The sequence below is a fragment of the Stegostoma tigrinum genome, chromosome 2 (assembly GCF_030684315.1).
Source record: "Stegostoma tigrinum isolate sSteTig4 chromosome 2, sSteTig4.hap1, whole genome shotgun sequence".
NCBI lineage: Eukaryota > Metazoa > Chordata > Chondrichthyes > Orectolobiformes > Stegostomatidae > Stegostoma > Stegostoma tigrinum.
In genome coordinates, this window is record NC_081355.1 from 47,052,352 (window position 1) to 47,072,230 (window position 19,879).

A 19,879-nucleotide genomic window follows, 5' to 3' on the forward strand; every position below is an offset into this window, starting at 1 on the left:
ACTCCAGGACACCATTTATCTAGACGAGATGCTAATAAGCATAAGGAGTACCCAGAGACCTTAGACAAGAGTTCTTCCAGGCAGGCAATATATGCCCAAGGGAAAAATGTAATTTCCAGGCATTCCAAGGTGATCAAATGTGCCCCAGCTCTCTCGTATGATCCGGAGCTTGGGTCTTTTCCAGGGTTGGTGAATTGTTACGGAAATGGAATAACCGCACAGAGGGTGATATCTCATCGCCAAATAACCCTTTTATTTACACGTGCATGGTACACTAGCTGTTACCAACTAGTTCGGAGTCAGTCTCTGAAGTGAGAAGACTCTGAATTCCCTGTTTATATCTGTCAGCCAGGGCACCCTGATTGGTGTTATTAATCTGGACCAATCAAGGATCACACTGTAAATTAAAGAACAAAGAAAATTGCAGTATCGGAACAGGCCCTTTGGTCCTCCAAGGCTGCAACGACATGCTGACTGTCACAACTAAAATCCCCTACCCTTCTGGGGATCATATCCCTCTATTCCCATCTATTCATATGTTTGTAAGAAGCCCTTTAAAAGTCACTATTATTGTATCTGCTTCCACTACCTCCCAGGGCAGCAAGTTCCAGGCACCCATCAGCCTCTGTGTAAAAAAAACTTGCCTCATACATCACCTTTAAACCTTGCCCTTTGCATCTTAAACCCAAGGGCCCTGTTAACTGACTCTTCCAACCTGGGAAAAAGGTTCCGACTGTTCACTCTGTCCATGACCTTCATAATCTTGTAGACCTCCATCAGGTTCCCCCCACCCCCCAATATCCGTTGTTCCAATGAGAACAACCCAAGTTTCTCCAACCTCTCCTCATAGCGAATGCCCTCCATACCAGGGAACATCCTGGTAAATCTTTTCTGTACACTCTCCAAAGCTACCACATCCTTCTGGTAGAGTGGAAACCAGAATTGAACAGAATATGCCAAATGTGGACTGACTAAGGTTCTTTGAAACTGCAACATTACCTGCCAATTTTTAAATTCAATGCCCTGGCTGATGAAGGCAAGCATGCCGTATGCCTTGCTGACTACCCCTCCCACCTGCATCGCCACTTTCAGTGACCTGTGTACCTGTATACCCAGATCCCTCTGCCTACCAGTACTCTTCAGGATTCTGCCATTTACAGTACATTTTCCATCTTGATTAGACCTTCCAAAATGCAAATGGATTCTTTAAGACTCCCACCTGGAAATCAATGGGCACATTAGTGAGAAGCAACATGTTTTTGTGAAGGGGAGGTCATATCTCCCTAACTTGATCGAGTTTTTTGAGGAAGTGACGAAGACGATCAATGAGGGTAGGTGGATATCATCTACATGGACTTCAGTAAGGCTTTCCGGATTAAACTCCATCTGTCATCTCACTGCCCAAGTCACCAACAAATCTATATCCTGCTCTATTCTCTGACGGTCCTCATCGCTATCTGCAATTCCAACAACGTTTATGTCATTGGCAAACTTATTAATCAGACCAGTTACATTTTCCTCCAAGTCATTTATATATCTATATATTACAGACAGGAAAGGTCCCAATGCTGATCCCTGAGGAATGCCACTATTCTCCATTCAGAAACACACCCTTTCATTGCTACCCTCTATCTTTTATGACCGAACCAGTTTTGTTATCCATCTTGCAATCTCACCTCTGACTCCATGCAACTTTACCTTCTATGTCAGCATGCCATGAGGGACCTTGTCAAAGGCCTTACTGAAGTCCATGTAGACAATATCCACTGCGCTACCCTCATTGATCATCTTCGTCACTTCCTCAAAAAACTCAACCAAGTTAGGGAGGCACGACCTCCCCTTCACAAAACCATGTTGCCTCACACTGATGTACCCATTGATTCCCAGGTTGGAGTCTTGAAGAATCTTCTCCAATAATTTCCATAACACTGATGTAAGACTCACCGGCCTGTAATTAGCTGGATTATCCTTGCCAACCTTCTTAAACAAAGGAACACCACTGGCTATTCTCTGAGGCTCTGGGACCTCCCCTGTAGCCAATGAGGATACAAAGAGTTCCCTCAAAGCCCTAGCAATTTCCTCCCTTGCCTCGCTCAGTATTCTGGGGTATATCCCATCAGACCCTGGGGACTTGTCTACCTGAATGTTTCTCAAGACCCCCAGTACCTCCTCCCTTTTGATCTCAACATGACCAAAACTATCTACACACCCTTCCCCAGACTCATCACCCGCCAAGTCCTTCTCTATGGTGAATATGATCCACCTGGATCCAGTCACAACATCCCTTCCCCATTTGTTCAGGACTGCATAATCTACCCAAACTTAGTCTGTCATGGGACCTGGCCTCATGCTGACGTTGCCTCATATCCATGCAGAGCTATTTCCATGGATCTGGCACAAGACTTCGTCCCCTCAAGAAAACTCTCTCTCTCACATACAGGAGGTATGTGACCAGCACTGGCATTCCTGCTGCCACTTCACCACCAGTCCAGGTGTAGGAATATAAGGTTTAAACTGGTAGGACATCTTCTCCCCATCAGCAAATCAGCTGGAGCTATTCCTGTAGTTGCATGAGGTGCGGTCCTATTAGCAAACAGGAACCATACAGTTTGTTATCGAGTGAACATGAAGGGTGCTTCTTTAAGCCGGCCTTTGACATTTAGACTGCTCATTCCACTAGATTATTGAATAGTTTGGAGATGTCCAAACATGCCCAATGCTATTTGGCTTTAGAAAATACTCAAATTCCCTGCTGGTAAATGATATCAGGGATCCTTGATTGGCCAAAGCTAACAACACCAATTAAGGATCCCAGAGTCATAAGAGCTTCCTAGTTCCAATCTTCACAGCAAAGTTCATACATACCTTGGCCTCCATCCTAGCACCTTTATGTCAACAACTGAAAAAATCTTGGAAATGCTAAGTAGTCACGCCACAGCTTTCAGGAAGAGCGAGCTATCATCCTCTAAGGCGTTGGCACACAATGATCCCAAGCAAGATGTGGTATTGATATGCAATGCCTCCCTGTATGGTATCAGGATCATATTAGTATTACGTGTGGCCCAAGGGAGAATAACGCATAATAGTTTATGCACCTCGGAGTTTGGCTAAAAGCAAAGCACAAATAGCCCCGGATGGAGGAGAGGGGTTTGGCAGTCATATTTGGAGTGAGCAAGTTCCACTAGTACCTTTGCAGATGTAAATTTGTAATAATAACTGACCAGAAACCCCTACTGGGTCTAATTAAAGAGGCCAAGGCAATGCCACCTATTGCTTCAGGTCAAATTCAGCAGTAAGCTCTAATACTAAGTGCGTATAATTACAAGTTGGAGGCTAAGTCGCAACTGTGGATGCATTGAGACACCTCTGATTAGCAAATATACCACCAGCACTGCTGCCACTGGAAGTGTACATAAAGGTCTTAAATTTTGTACACACTCTTGCAGTCACAGCTCACAATATCAAACCTTGGATGCAGAAAGATCCGATCCTGGTAAAACTGAAACAGCTGGCAGTGATGGAAGAAACCAAAAGGCTGCCACAACAAGAACTGAAGCTGTTTTAGACCTGGAGAGACCAGATCACAGTTGAAGACAGCATGTTACTATGCAGGGATGGGGGGGCGGGCAAGGGTGATTGCCCTGAGTAAAGACTGCCATCAGAGAGTCATCCAGAGTCTCCAAAATTCAGGTATTGGCAAGGCATTATGTATGGTGGCCAGACTTGTATGCAGACATAGCCACACGGACGGGGCAGTGCCCAGAATGTCAACGAGGACAGAAATTACAGCCAGCAGCTCCCCGATATTTGTAGCAATGGCTGGATAAACCCTGGACTTGGTTATACGTCGACTATGCAGATCCTTTCATCGGCTTAACATTCTTAGTCACTGTAGAAGCTTGCTCAAAATGGTTTTGATCTGTACAGCTTTGTATTTTGAGGTCCAATTCTACGTGCTTGTTGATTGCATTATGGGTGAAGAACCATGTCTTGAGGAATCCCCATGTGTTTCTATGTTTGGCTTGGGCTAATCTGGTTACCTTGTCCCAGTTGAACTGCTGGTCTTCATTGTCTGAGTATAACGATATTAAGGACAATTTGTCATGTCGTCTTGCTGCTAGTTGATGTTCATGTATTCTGATGGCTAGTTTCCTTCCTGTCTGTCCAATGTAATGTTTGTGGCAGTCATTGCATGGTATTTCATAAACCTAGGAATTCCTAGAGGCACTTGCCAAAATGCTTGAACAGTACTTGCCCCTAATTTGATCTGGAAGGGCTGCATCATAAAAACTTTGCATTGTGGTAACACTGTGTGTCTATCTAGTTTTATTCCCATTAGATTTTGTTTTGGTGGTGATTTGATTTCAATGATTGGCTTGCTAAGTAATTTCAGAAAATAGTTAAGAGTCAGGAACACCTAGTAGAGGCCAGACTGGGTAAGGAAGATTTCCTTGCTCAAAAGCCTTTCGTATGACAATTCTGTATTAATGACCATGAAATTACGGAGTCCAAATAAAAACCAAAAGAACCATGGATGCTGTAAATCAGGAACAAAAACAGAAGTTGCTGGAAGAAAAAGAATCAGAGTTAACATTTGGCATCTGATGACCCTTTCTCAGAACCGACAGGTGCAAGCCTGGTTCTCAATATGGGACTCCATTAACACACACATAGAAATAGACCCTGTATACAAACCGCTGCTAAAACAACAGAACGAAAAGCGACAGGACCATCACACTAGAGATTCATGTAAATCCAGAAGGAAGCAGAACATCAGTGTTTCGATTACAGGTTCCACCGATGATGTTGCCTAGAAAGGTAACAAAACACCTGCAGACCACAGAATAACCGGCTCAGCAAGCTAACAAATAACTGCATCGATAACACAAGCTACAAGTTTTCACTAATGCCTTAAAAATTTAGATTAATTTAGTTCAGCAAATTATATTCCCCACTGCCATTTTGGAATTTGAGCTCATGTGACTGGACTATTAGTTTAGGGATCCGGATCATAAGTCAAGTAAATAAAACTGCTGAACCATCATATCCTTCAAGTCATAACTTTCAATCAGTACCTCTTGCTATGACTTTCAAGATGTAGAGGTAGTGGTTTTCCACAAAAAGAAAGGAAACATTCAAAGATGGAACCCGTTTAAAAACTACAATATACATCAGTACATTATCAACAGTCCTAAAACACCACCAATGCACACAATCTCTCAGTAATTGTCTAGCTGACAGTTGATTTTCCTTTAGAAACTACTGAAAATGCAAGATATGAAAAATTGCAGCTGAGTTAGAAGAACAGGCAATTAAAAACATTTCAGTTTTGAGAAGATTTGTAGCTCAGGTTGAGGTTCTGGATGTAAATTTGCTCGCTGAGCTGGAAGGTTCATTTTCAGCCGTTTCGTCACCATTCTAGGTAACATCAGTGAGCGTCCGACGAAGCGCTGGTGTTATGTCCCGCTTTCTATTTGTCTGTTTAGGTTTCCTTGGGTCGATGATGTCATTTCCTGTGTTGATGTCATTTCCTATGTTTGTGATGTCATTTCCTGTTCTTTTCTCAGAGGGTGGTAGATGGGCTCCAAATGAATGTGTTTGTTGATGGGGTTCCAGTTGGAATGCCATGCTTCTAGGAATTCTCGTGCGTGTCTCTGTTTGGCTTGTCCTAGGATGGACTGATTGGGACACTGATGATGTTACCTAGAATGGTGACAAAACGTCTGAAAACGAACCTTCCAGCTCAGTGAGCAAACTTACATCCATAACATTTCAGTGCTTTCACTTTACATTAAGAGCAAAACCTTAGCACCAACCTGGTGCACATCCTGTTGAAAAACACAAAGCTGAAGTCGCTGGTGAAGTCGAACCTTTCGGTGCTGCCAGATGTTCTCAAGCTGTCTTTGATGATGAAGGACTTCATGAATAATGTCCAAGACATGATGTACAGCTTTTGAATAATTGGCTGTTGCCATCAGAGAGTCTGCACTGCCAGGTGTCAGAGGTCGCTGAAGTTTATCTAACAAAGCTTTCCCATCTTGACTCACCTACAAAAGGTAGATATGAAAATCAAAAAAAAAATTTATTAGATATATTTTTGAAAATGTTAGTAATCAACTTGAAGATAAATTGAGCAGGCTGTCCATTTTCCTTCCTCTGCTGTAGGCAGTACGCAGTGAGAAACAGTTCTACAGTGGCATCATCCTCATTTATCAAACATAACATTGAGTGTTAGCTCAAAATATTTTTGATTGCAATAGTCATGTGCTCAGTCAGTAGCATTCTGACCTGAGTCAGAGGATTACGGGTTCAAATCCCACTCCATGACCAGAGGATAAAGACCAAATAACCTAGTGCAATACTGAAGGAGCACTGCATTATCAGAAGTTTACTTGAAATGAGATACTGCCCCCTCAAGAAGATGTGTAAGATCCCTTGGACTATTCTAAAAAAGCAAAGATGATTTATCCCTGATTACCTGGTAAAGATACACCTCTCTATCAATATAATTAGCACATGTTTGCAGTTAGAATCCATTCATGAGTGGCTATTATATTTTCTGGATTACAAAGTTCAAAAGTATTTGACTGGCTTCAAAGTGATTAGGAACACTCAATCTTACACATCCCGAAAGGCATGATATAAATGGAAATCTTTTTCAGCAGCTATCATCACTGAGTTTAATCCTATAACATACATATCCTAGCAGAAGCCACTTTTCTTTCAGCAGATCAAACACACTGATGTTGGTCAGGACTGAATAACCTAACAGAGTCCAGGGATTCAATTTAGGATTTTCAGCTTTGCAAACTAAACAATTACATTTTCTGCAAATTTTAATATTTGCCCTCATCCTTCTTAATGTATGACTCTGGAGACAAAAAAATTATAAATGAAGTTGTAATCTGTTAAGCTGTTCAATTTTAATGAAGATCAACTCAAAAAAAGGATCTCAAACCAATTCTAAACGAGGCCTTAAAGCAGCAGGGGCAAGTTAAATTCATGGCTGATCTCACTTGATTCTCAAAACAACTCCCCAGTCTGCATCCATAATCCTCAATTCCACTGCAGTTCCAAGTGCTTATCTTTGTCAGCCTTGAAAATGTTCAATAACTCGCAATTGCTCAACTTTGTGGAGTTAAAAGTCTGAAGATTCACAATTCACAGAAGATGCAGACAACTAACGTTGTAATCTCTCAATTATTCCCAGTCCTACATGCTAGTGAAAAGAGAGAAAGGAAAATAGGATTAATGAATGTATGCTCAGTAATTGGTACAGGAGGAAGGATTTAAGATTGCTGGATCACTGGGACCATTTCTGGGGAAGGTGGGGCCTCTACAATGAGGATGGTCTACACTTGAACCAGAATATTTATATGCAAGTAGGGTGATGAGAGTTGTAGGGAGGAGTTTAAACTAATTAGGCAGTGGGACATGCAGCATAGGGCCCTAATGACCTCCAAACAGTCCAAGAGAAATAGAACAGGAAATATGTGGTAACTTTCAAAGAAATGTAAAAGTAATAGAGTCATAGACTCATAGATCACAGAAAAGGCCCTGCAGCCCATCGAGTCTGCAGTGACATAGCTGCCACTAAAGGTGCTCTGATCCCAATTTTCTGCCCTTGTCCCATCTCCTTGAATGTTATGCTATTTCAAGCGTTCATCCAAATACCTTTTTTAAAAAACGATTGTAAGGTTTTCAGCCCCCATTACCTTCCCAGGCAGCGCATTCCAGACTCCCACCAGTGGAAAAAAAATTCCTCGAATCTTTTCTTTGCCCTAAAGCTGTGCCTATTGTGATTACCCCCCATGCAGGAGAAATAGCTGCACTCTATTCACCCTGTCCATCATACTCATATTGTAAAAAAAACCTCAATCATGTTCAACCCCACCTTCAATCTTTGAAGAAAAGAAAACAAAGAAAACAATCCAATGTCTCCTTACAGCTCTATTTTTCCATCCTAGGCAACATGCTGGTCAACCTCCTCTGTACACCCTCTGATGCTATCAAAATCCTTCCTATAATGAGGTGACCAGAACTACACACAGTACTCCAGCTGTGGTCTAACCAATGCTCTGGACAACTCCAACATTACCTCCTTGCTCTTATACTCAATGCCAAGATTGATGAAAGGAAGCATCCTATATGCCTCCTATATGCCCTGCTGACTTGAGAGATCTCTGTTTCACCAAGCTACCCAGTGTCCTACCTGCCATTAAATACTCCCTCATCTTGTTTCTTCTTCTAATGTGCATCACCTCTCACTTCTCAATGTTAATTACCATCTGCCACTGGTCTGCCCATCTGACCAACCCATCTATAGCCTTCTGCAACCTACAACTATCTTCTCAACTATTAACCACTCTACCAATCTTCACGTCATCTGCAAACTTGCTTAACATTCCTCCCACATATTCATCTATACCATTTGTGTATATAACAAACAATAAGGGTGCCAGTGCTGGTGCTTGTGGGACACCACTGGACACAAGCCTCCAGATGCTCAAAGAGCCTTCTACCTTAGTGTCCTATTACTTAGTCAATTTATGATCCATCTCACCACGTTTCCTTCAATTATATGTGCTTTAACCTTCTCAATTAGTCATCCATGTGGGACCTTGTCTAAAGTCCATATAAACTACATCAACTGAATGTCCCTCACCCACACATGATCACACATTCTCAAAAAAACTAACAACTTTTTTAGGCATACATCCTTCTGACAAAGCTATGCTAACTATCCCTATTAAACCATACCTTTCAAAGTGGATATGAATTCTCTGCTTCATAATTTTCTTGAAGCTTCCCTACCACTGATGTGAGACTCACCAGTCTGTAATTTCCTGGTTCATCTCTACTAGCCTTCTTGAAGAGTGGAATGGCTAATAATGTGTCCTGGCAATGGGAATGGTAATAGTGCATATTTCATGGTACTCATGTACTTCTGTATTTGAGTATATGTGACAATAAAATCTAATTCTAATTCTGAAATCCAAGTTCTAAACCACAGGGACGCTGGATGTTTATAAGATCAGATGTGAATAAACTATAGCTGACCAAGACTGAATGCTTTCATATAAATCTATGTCACAGCAATGGGTTGTATTCAAGAATGAAACAGGGAGAGTACAGGGTCAACATGTTTCTATAAAGACAAAGGGTGGGACCAAATATCCTACGAACCCTGCATTCAACAGGGTATACAGGATTGGAAAAAGAGAAAAAGGGAAGCTGATAACAGATACTGAGGTCTCAAAACTACAAGAGTCATAGAGGAGTACAGATTTGATAGACCAAAGTGCCTCTTCTGTACTAAATGATTCTACAACTGTGCAAGGAGAGACTTGGAAAGGAAAGGAAAGGAAAGGAAATTATGAGAGCAAAATGTTGGCATGAAAGAATAACAGCAGTTAAAATAAAGAAAAACAATCCAAGTTATTTTATAAGTACATTAAGGATAAAAGGATAACTAGGGAAACAGCAGAGCCAAAGATTACAGCAGTAATTTTTCTCATTCTTAATTTTTTTTATTATTAATTTGTGGAACATGGGCATCACTGGCTCAGTGGCAATTAAACAATTAATGATTACAAGAGGATGCTCCAAAATTGTACTTCAATATTCTCTGTCAAATAGAAGTATCGTTATTCTTTACAAGTATTAGTTCCTGCAAAAGCAGTCACCTAATGCTCTTTTCATATAAAAAAATCACACAATACATTGTGAAAGCAACATAAAAACAAATATCTGTTCAGGGGAAAGCTACCTGGACATCAAGCTGATAAAATGTCTAATAAATTAATAGCTTCTAATACTCCAACCTAAATTTCTGGTTGGTAAAGAGAGCAAAACTGTGTTCTCCAATTGCCTTGTTTCCCCGTATTATAAAAGTTGAAAAAAATTCAATCAGAAAAACTGTTGCTCTTGACTATTTTCTACTGGTCACTATTGCCAAGTGCACAAATGTACAAAGCTAAGATCGGGACTTAATATCCTCATAACTGAAACAGCCAATAATTTTTACCACTTTATTTAAAACGAGTCGTTGCTCATGCCTGTTTGAACACTCAAAATTGAACTTCATCAAGACAGTAGTAACATGAGAAACGTTACAAGCATGCCATCCAATGTTTTTGAAATTGTAAATTTGTTACAGTTTGTGATAATTTTTTAAATTTCTGTAAGTTTAGAAGAAACTATGCTCAAACTGTGAAACGTGGAACAGTCCATCTTCCGCACCTACACAGGCCCCAAACCCCACCTCTTCCTCCGGTACATTGATGACTGTATCGGCGCCGCCTCTTGCTCCCCAGAGGAGCTCGAACAGTTCATCCACTTCACCAACACCTTCCACCCCAACCTTCAGTTCACCTGGGCCATCTCCAGCACATCCCTCACCTTCCTGGACCTCTCAGTCTCCATCTCAGGCAACCAGCTTGTAACTGATGTCCATTACAAGCCCACCGACTCCCACAGCTACCTAGAATACACCTCCTCCCACCCACCCTCCTGCAAAAATTCCATCCCCTATTCCCAATTCCTCCGCCTCCGCCGCATCTGCTCCCACGATAAGACATTCCACTCCCGCACATCCCAGATGTCCAAGTTCTTTAAGGACCGCAACTTCCCCCCCACGGTGATTGAGAACGCCCTTGACCGCGTCTCCCGCATTTCCCGCGACACATCCCTCACACCCCGCCCCCGCCACAACCGCCCCAAGAGGATCCCCCTCGTTCTCACACACCACCCTACCAACCTCCGGATACAACGCATTATCCTCCGACACTTCCGCCATTTACAATCCGACCCCACCACCCAAGACATTTTTCCATCCCCACCCCTGTCTGCTTTCCGGAGAGACCACTCTCTCCGTGACTCCCTTGTTCGCTCCACACTGCCCTCCAACCCCACCACACCCGGCACCTTCCCCTGCAACCGCAGGAAATGCTACACTTGTCCCCACACCTCCTCCCTCACCCCCATCCCAGGCCCCAAGATGACATTCCACATTAAGCAGAGGTTCACCTGCACATCTGCCAATGTGGTATACTGCATCCACTGTACCCGGTGCGGCTTTCTCTACATTGGGGAAACCAAGCGGAGGCTTGGGGACCGCTTTGCAGAACACCTCCGCTCAGTTCGCAACAAACAACTGCACCTCCCAGTCGCAAACCATTTCCACTCCCCCTCCCATTCTCTTGATGACATGTCCATCATGGGCCTCCTGCACTGCCACAATGATGCCACCCGAAGGTTGCAGGAACAGCAACTCATATTCCGCCTGGGAACCCTGCAGCCATATGGTATCAATGTGGACTTCACCAGTTTCAAAATCTCCCCTTCCCCCACTGCATCCCTCAACCAGCCCAGTTCATCCCCTCCCCCCACTGCACCACACAACCAGCCCAGCTCTTCCCCCCCACCCACTGCATCCCAAAACCAGTCCAACCTGTCTCTGCCTCCCTAACCGGTTCTTCCTCTCACCCATCCCTTCCTCCCACCCCAAGCCGCACCCCCAGCTACCTACTAACCTCATCCCACCTCCTTGACCTGTCCGTCTTCCCTGGACTGACCTATCCCCTCCCTACCTCCCCACCTACACCCTCTCCACCTATCTTCTTTACTCTCCATCTTCGGTCCGCCTCCCCCTCTCTCCCTATTTATTCCAGTTCCCTCCCCCCATCCCCCTCTCTGATGAAGGGTCTAGGCCCGAAACGTCAGCTTTTGTGCTCCTGAGATGCTGCTTGGCCTGCTGTGTTCATCCAGCCTCACATTTTATTATCTTGGAATCTCCAGCATCTGCAGTTCCCATTATCTCTATGCTCAAACTGTATTTGCTTTTACACAGTTCAAACATAACTGAAATCTAGAGACAAAATTCACTTATTAAATGTTACTTCCCTTATATTGTATGGAAGGAAATATTATGATAGATCATAATTTGAATAAACAACAATTCAAAACAATCAGTTTGAACAACGTGCTGTCTTGGAGGTCTCAAAGAATTCTTTATTTAATACCACCACAGAACTCACAGGGTAATATTTTCTATTTGCTCCAAACTTGTGAAAAAAATAATGACCTAAGTATGACATAATATAGCAAAGGACAACAAAAAGAACAAAAGAGAAGTACGGCACAGGAACAGGCCCTTCGGCCCTCCAGGTCTGTGCCATCGTCATCCCCTAACTAAACTAAAAAACCAACTCCTGCCTTTATTCAGTCCATATCCCTCTGTTCCCTCCCTATTCATGTAACCATCCAGGTGCCTCTTAAATGTCACTAACATGCCTGCTTCCATCACCTCTGGCAGTGCATTCCAGGCTACAACCACGCTCTGCGTGAAAAACTTTCCTTGCGCATCTCCCTTAAACTTTTGCCCTCTCACCTTCAATCAGTGCCCCCTTGTAACTGAAGCTTCAAATGTGGGAAAAAGCCTCTGACTTTCCACCCAATTATGCATCTCATAATTCGCTTAACCTCTATCAGGTCTCCTCTCAGCCGCTGTCTTTCCAATGAAAACAATCCTGGGCTTTTTAACTTTTCCTCGTAGCCAATGCCCTCTAGACTAGGCAACCTGCTCTGCACTCTCTCCAAAGCTTCCATGTCCTTCTGGTAGTGTGGCAACCAAAACTGCACATGATACTCCAAATGTAGCCTAACAAGGGTTTTACACAGCTGCGAGATAACAAAGTGTGTACCTGGATGAACACAGCAGGCCAAGCAGCATCTCAGGAGCACAAAGATGTTTCGGGCCTAGACCCGTGACCACCTCTTTTACATAGCTGCAACATGTTTTGCCGATTCATAGTCCATGCCCCAGCCAATGAAGGCAAGCATGCCATATACCTTCATAATCACTTTGGCCACTTATTTAGGGAACTGTGGTCTTGCATGCCCAGATCGGTGTGTGTTAGTATTCCTAAGGGTTCTACCATTTACAGTATAGTTCACACCTCAATTTGATCCTCCAAAATGCATCACCTCACATTTGTTTGGATTAAAACTCCATCTACCATGCCTGTACCTATCTATATCCAGTTCTATCATTTCATAAACATCGACAGTATCAGCAACTCCACCAATCTTCGTCTCATCTGCAAATTTACTAATCAGACCACACACATTTTCCATCAGATCATTTATATATACTACAAACAACAGAAGACCTAAGACTGATCCCCATGGAACACCACTCGTTACTGGTCTCCATTCCGAAAAGCATCCTTCCACTGCTACCCTCTGTCTTCAATGACCAAACCAGTTTTGTATCCATCTAGCCAGCCCATCCCAAATCCCATGTGATTTTAATTTTGTACCAATCCGCCAGGTGGGGCTTTATCAAATGCCTTGCTAAAGTCCTTATAAACAACCTCTACAGCTTGTCCCTCATCAATTACCTTTGCCACCTCTTCAAAAAATTTGATTGGCCTGGTGAGACATGACCTTCCCTGTATAAAACCATGCTGCCTGTCACAAACAGGTCCATTTTCTTCCGAATGTGCATATATCCTTCTCCAAGAGCTTCCCGACCACAGACGTCAGGCTCACCAGCCTATAGTTTCATGGAATATCCCTGCTTTCTTTCTTTAAGAAGGAAACAACATTGGCTGATTTCCAGTCCTCTGGAGCCTCGCTTGTGGTCAAACAGAAGGCGAATGGGAAGATATCTACCAGAGCCCCAGCTATTCCTTCTCTTGCATCTTGCAGTAACTTGGGATAGATACCACCTAGCCCTGGGGATTTATCTACCTTAATGCCATTGGAATATCCAAAACTACCTCCTTTAACATACTGACATTCTCTAGAGTACTCACACACTCATACCTGACTTCAACATCAGTCATGTCCTTCTCCTCAGTGAATACCAATACAAAGTACTCACTGTGGATCTCTCCCACTTACTGTCGCTCCACGTGTAACTCCCCTCCTTTGTCCTTGAGGGGGCCTTCTCTTTCCCTTGCTAACCTTCTTCAAATATGTAAAAAAAGTGGGATTCTCTTTGACCCTGTTTGCTAAAGAAATTTCACGGCCCATTTTAGTCTTCCCAATTCTGTTTAAGTTCTTACTCTACACTCAAGGGCTTTGTCAGTTTGTAGCTGCCCAGACCTATCATATGCTTCCTTTTTCCTTTTCACAAAGTTTACAATCTCCTTTGTCATCCATGATTCCTGAATCCTGCCATTCCTATCCTTCAGTTTTGTAGGGACATGCATATCATACACTTTAATCAACTGGTCTTTAAAAACCTCCCACATGCCAGATGTAGATATGCCCTCAAACAACTGCTCTCAAATATATTCCCCAGTTCTTGTCTAATTTCGATGTAATTGGCCCTTGACCAATTAGGCACCCTCATCAGAGGGCCACTCTTGTCCTTGTCCATGACTATTCAAAATCTTATGGAGTTATGGTCACAATGCCCAAAATGAAACTGAAACATCAATCACCTGTCCTGGCTCAATCTCTAGTACCAAGTTTGGAATGGCCTCCTCTCTGGTGGATTGTCAACGTATGGTCTCGAAAAGCCCTCTGGACATATCTAACAAATTGCTCTCCATCCAAGCCTCTGGCGTTAAGGCAGTCCCATTCAATCAGAGAAAAGTTGAAGTCTTGTCACACCTTTTTAGTATCTGACTACATATCTGCTCCTCTGTCTCCAGTGTGCTGTTGGGAGGTCAGCAGAAAATTCCCAAGCTCCCTTCGTATTCCTCAGCTCCATCCATAATGCCTCACTGCAAGATTCCTCCGATAGATCTTCCCTTGACACAACTGTGATGTGATTGCTAATCAGCAATGCATCTCCCCCACCCCGTTTGTTTCCCTTTCTGTCTCATCTAAAACAGCAATAGCCTCCAATCTTATGCTGCCAGTCCTGTCCCTCCTTTAAGATGTCTCCATAATGGCAATAACATCATAATTCCATGCAATAATCCACACACTTAGTTCATCTATTTTACCGTTATACTCCTTGTATTGCAGTAAACGCACTCCAGACCTCCAGTCCCTCTGAGCCCCACGGCTTCCCTTTGCCTACTCATACTCTGCGCTATGCATATCCCAGTCTCTCCTTTGTCCAGAGTCCCTGCACTTACTGGTCTGTCGTTCCGCTTCCTACTTGATTCCACTAATCTTTAACACAGATGATTGAATAAATTTGTATGAATGTGACTTAATACAGATTTTATGCTCCTGCTCGGTTCTCTTTCAAAGTAGAAACATATTTCTGGTGTTTAATGCTGTGTTTTTAATCGTTCAAAGAGACCAGTGTTATATTTTCTGCATCAGCGAATGCATTTTTAAAGTATCAGAATGAATTATATGAATCATTCAAAGATTTTACTACATTTCCTCAAAAATGATATGCTACAAGATTCTGGACAATCCAAGATGGAGGACAGAAAAAAATTGTGTTCATAATAGCTGAGTCTTTTTTGAGGTATTTTCAGTGTTGGAGCTCATTTACTTAAATTGTTGGAGCAATAAGTACTGTCTTATAAACTGTCATATTATTTTGGATGTGAAAAAAGTCAAAACAATAGCACTTTAAAAAAGGAGGAAGAGAGACAAAGCAGATAACACTTGAGAGGTGAAAAAAAAGGTAAACCAGCACAGCTGTGTGACCCAGTAGTGAACATTCACTGCTGACTGCCTCTGCCGTTTAGTGTCAAGTGTCTCTGGACATCAGAGCTCATTCGAAGAAAAATAAACACTGAAATTCACAGCTGACATTGGAGAAACATGTGCGGGGTTCTCACAGAAGGGGAGCAGCTAAGTCACTCAATTTTTAAAATGTAACATTACTTTTTAAAAAAATCTTCAACAGACAGTTCAACAGGAATCTCTTTAGATTATATGATTTATTTAGAGCCGTCTCTTGATTAAATATTAAGAATACAAATATTTGATATTAGGTAATCCCAGAGCAGTACTTTGAGAACTAAAACTCTGTTGTTTTCTGGAGCTGTAGATTGTCAAGGTGCAAAGATAGTATTTAGCAAAATGATATACTCTTGCTGTTGTACGCAGGAGGTTAGGAAGGATTTCAGTGTTACTGATGGTTACGTCTGCAGGAAGTGTTTTTGGTTGCATATTCTATAATGGATCCATTATAGTGGCACTTAGACACAATGAGGAATTTACAGGAAGCAGGTGGTGTGATGGATGGCAGTTTCAGGAAGGGAGCAAAACCACAAATACAGTCAGTTGATGGGTTACCTCCAGGAAAGTAGGAGGGGCAGGCAAGAAGTGCAGGAGTCACCGGTGGATATCCCCATCTCAAACAAGTATGCTACTTTGGAAAACGTAGGGGAGGGTGCAATGTACTTTGACGGGAATGTATCACTGACAGCTAAGTTTCTGGTACTGAGACTGGCTCTACTGTGACAAGAGGTATGTCAGGTTCCAAGCGATCAATTATAATGCGAATCTCTAATCAGAACACAGGGAGATGCTTCTACAGCCAAAAACAAGACACCAGAATAGTGTGTTGCTTAGTGGCAAGATCAAGGATACCTTGGCAGGGTGTGGAATATTCTCAAGAGGAACAGGGACCAGCAGGAGGTCACTGTATGCGTTGGAACAAACAAAATAGGATGAGGTGTTGTGGAGAGATTATAGGAAACTAGGGAAGAAGATTAAAAAGTAGGTCCTTGACGGTAGTGATATCTGGATTACTCCCGGTGCCATGAGTTAGCAAGAGTAGGAATACGAAGATAGAGAAGATGAATGCATGGCTAAGGAGCAGGTGTAGGGGATCACTAGAATCAATGGAGATATTGCAAGAAGAGAGCAGTCTGAGACTGGTGCAAATGGGAAAAGTCAAACAAGCTGGCAAGAACAAAGCAGAGAGTGAGGTACGACTGATGAATTAAACTGCGTTTATTTTAATGTGAGAGGGCTGACAGGTAAGGTAGATGACTTCAGTGCATGGTTGGGAACATGGGATTGGGATATCATAGCTATCACAGAAACGTGGTTCAGGGATAGGCAAGACTAGCGACGTAATGTTCCAGGATGTTGATACTCTAACAAGAATTGAAAAGGGGGGGGGGGGGGGGGGGGAAAGAGAGGAGGGGGAGTGGGATTTTCAATTAGGGATAACATAACTTGGGAACATGTTCCTGGAAGTAAATCCAGGGAAATTATTTGGGTGGAACTGAGAAATAAGAAATGGATGATCAACTTGTTGAGATTGTACTCTCGACCCTCCAATAGGTACTTGGAAATTGACAAGCAAATTTGTAAGGAGATCCTAGTTATCTGTAAGAATAATAGGGCGGTGATGGTAGGGGATTTTAACTTACAAACATGACTGGGACTACCATAATGTTAAGGGCTTGAATGGAAAGGAACTTGTTAAGTATGTACAAAAATAATTTTCAGGATGTTGATGTATAATATGACTAATTTTCACAGTATTAGGCAAGAATTCTCAAAAATTGATTGGGGGGGGCAGATACTTGCAGCAAAAGGAACAGCTGGGAAACATGAAGGCTTCAAAACTGAGACAACGAGAATCCAGAGACAGTATCGTCCAGTAAAGTGAAGAGCAAGACTGGTAGGTGTACGGAATGCTGTCTAACTAAAGAAATTGAGGTTTTGTTCAAGAAAAGGAAGAAAGCACACATCAGGTATAGACAGCAGGGATCAAATGAATTCCTAAAAAAGCGTATAAGGGCAGGAGAAAAGTATACTTAAGTAGAGAAACCATGAAGGCAAAAAGCGACATGAGATAAAGGGGCTCTAACAAATACTTTAAGACAAAAGGATAACAAAAGAGAGAATAGGAACCCTTAAAGATTAGCAAGGCCACTTATGTGTAGAAACACACGAGATGGGGAAGATGTTAAATGAACACTTCACATCAGTGTTTACTGTGGAGACAGATACGGAAGCTAGAGAACTTGGGGAAGTGAACAGCGACATCTTGAAAAATTTCTCTGTTACAGAGGAGGCGGTGCTGAACATCTTAAAATGCATAAAAATTAATAAGTCCCCAGAACCTGATCAGGTGTACCCTAGAATGTCAAGGGAAGCTAGGGAAATGATTGCTAGGCTGCCTACTGACATATTCATATCATCAATAACCATAGGTGAGGTGCTGGACCACTGGAGATGGAAGAATTTTAAGAAGAAAGAAAGATGGCAAGGAAAACCCAGGGAACTACAGGCTGGCAAGCGTGACATCAGTGGTGAGCAAGTTATTGGAGGGGGATCCTGAGGGATAACGTTTACACGTACTTCAAAAGGCAACGACTGATTAGAGATAGTCAGCATGGCTTTGTGCACCAGAAATTGTGTCTCACTAACTTGAGTTCTTAGACAAGGATTGGTGAAGGCAGAATGGTGCACGTAATCTACACAGATTTCACGAAGGTGTACGACAAGGTTCCACATGGTAGACCAGTTTGCAAGGTTAGATCACATGAAATACAGGAAGAACTAGCCACATGGATACAGAACGTGCTCATAGGTAGGAGCCAGACAGTAGTGGAGTGTTGCTTTTCAGACTGGAGGCCTATGGCCAGCGATATGCCACAAGGTGCTGGGTCCACTGCTTTTCGTCATTTATATAAATGATTTGGATGAGAACATAGGAGGTACAGTTAGTAAATTTGCAGATGACACCAAAATTGGTAGTGTAGTGGACTGCCAAGAAGTTTATCCGAGAGTGCAGCGAGATCTTGAGGGGATGGGCAGGTGGGCTGAGGAGTGGCAGATAGAGTTTAATTTAAATAAATGTCAGATGCTGCATTTTGCAAAGGCATATCAGGGCAGGACTTGTACATTTAAGTTTATGGGGAGTAATGCTGAACAAACAGACCTTGGAGTGCAGGTTCATGCTTCCTTGAAAATAGAGTCACAGACAGAAAAGGTGTTTGGTATGCTTGCCTTTATTGCTCAGGACAGTGAGTATAGGAGTTAGGAGGTCATACTGTGGCTGTAGAGGACGTTAGTTAGGCGACTTTTGCAATACTGCATTCAGTTCTAGTTCTCCAGCGAGGGGAAGGATGCTGTGAAACTTGAAAGGGTTCAGCAAAGATATACAAGGATGTTACCAGGACTGAAGGGTTTGTGCCGTAAGAGGAGGCTGGGGCTATTTTCCCAGGAAATGTCAGAGGCTGAATGGTGACCTTCTCGAAGTTTATAAAATTACGAGGGGCCATCTGGGTCAACAGCCATGTTTTTTTTCTGCAGGGAAGCTGAGTCCAAAGCTAAAGGGCATAGGTTTAAATTTAGAGGGGAAAGATTTAAAAAGGAGCTAAGGGACAAATTTTTCACAAAGAGGGTGGTGTGTATATGGAATGAGCTGCCAGAGGAAATGGTGGAGGTTGGTAGAATTGCAACATTTGAAAATCACCTGGATAGGTATATGAACAGGAAGGGTTTAGACAGATATTGGCCAAATGGACAAGATTAATTTTTATCAACATATTTATGCTTGCATATTTTTATATTGTCATTCACAAAAATAAATACTTCTAGAAATTCTAATGTATATGCTAGTAATGAACACTGTTGTAGAAACCTGCATTAAATATTGCTACTACTGAGACTTGGTTGAGGGAAGGACATGAATGGCAACTAGTTGTCCCAGGATATCGCTGCTTCAGGCGGGATAGAGAGGGAGATAAAAGGGGTGGAGGAGTTGCAATACTGGTCAAAGACGATATCACAACTGTTACTAAAGGAGGGCCCCATGGAGGACTCAAGCAGTGAGGCAATATGGGTAGAACTCAGAAATAGGAAGGATGCAGTAGCAATGTTGGGGCTGTACTACAGGCCTCCCAACAGCCAGCGTGAGATAGAGGTACAAATATATAAACAGATAATGGAAAGGTGTAGCAGAAACAGGGTGGTGGTGATGGGAGAT

General features: G+C 42.7%; 1 protein-coding gene across 5 annotated transcripts in view; it reads right to left on the bottom strand.

Moving 5' to 3' along the window:
• The window catches only part of LOC125461125 (triple functional domain protein-like), a 636,773-nt gene that overhangs the window by 430,226 nt on the left and 186,668 nt on the right, over nt 1–19,879 (bottom strand). For all 5 annotated transcript variants that reach the window (XR_007249410.2, XM_048549570.2, XM_048549543.2 and 2 more), the window contains one exon: nt 5,817–6,047. Coding sequence is in view for 4 of the 5 variants with exons in the window: in XM_048549570.2 (XP_048405527.1) it covers nt 5,817–6,047 (231 nt within the window). In the remaining variant the exon portion in view is untranslated. The remainder of the gene's footprint in view (nt 1–5,816; nt 6,048–19,879) is intronic.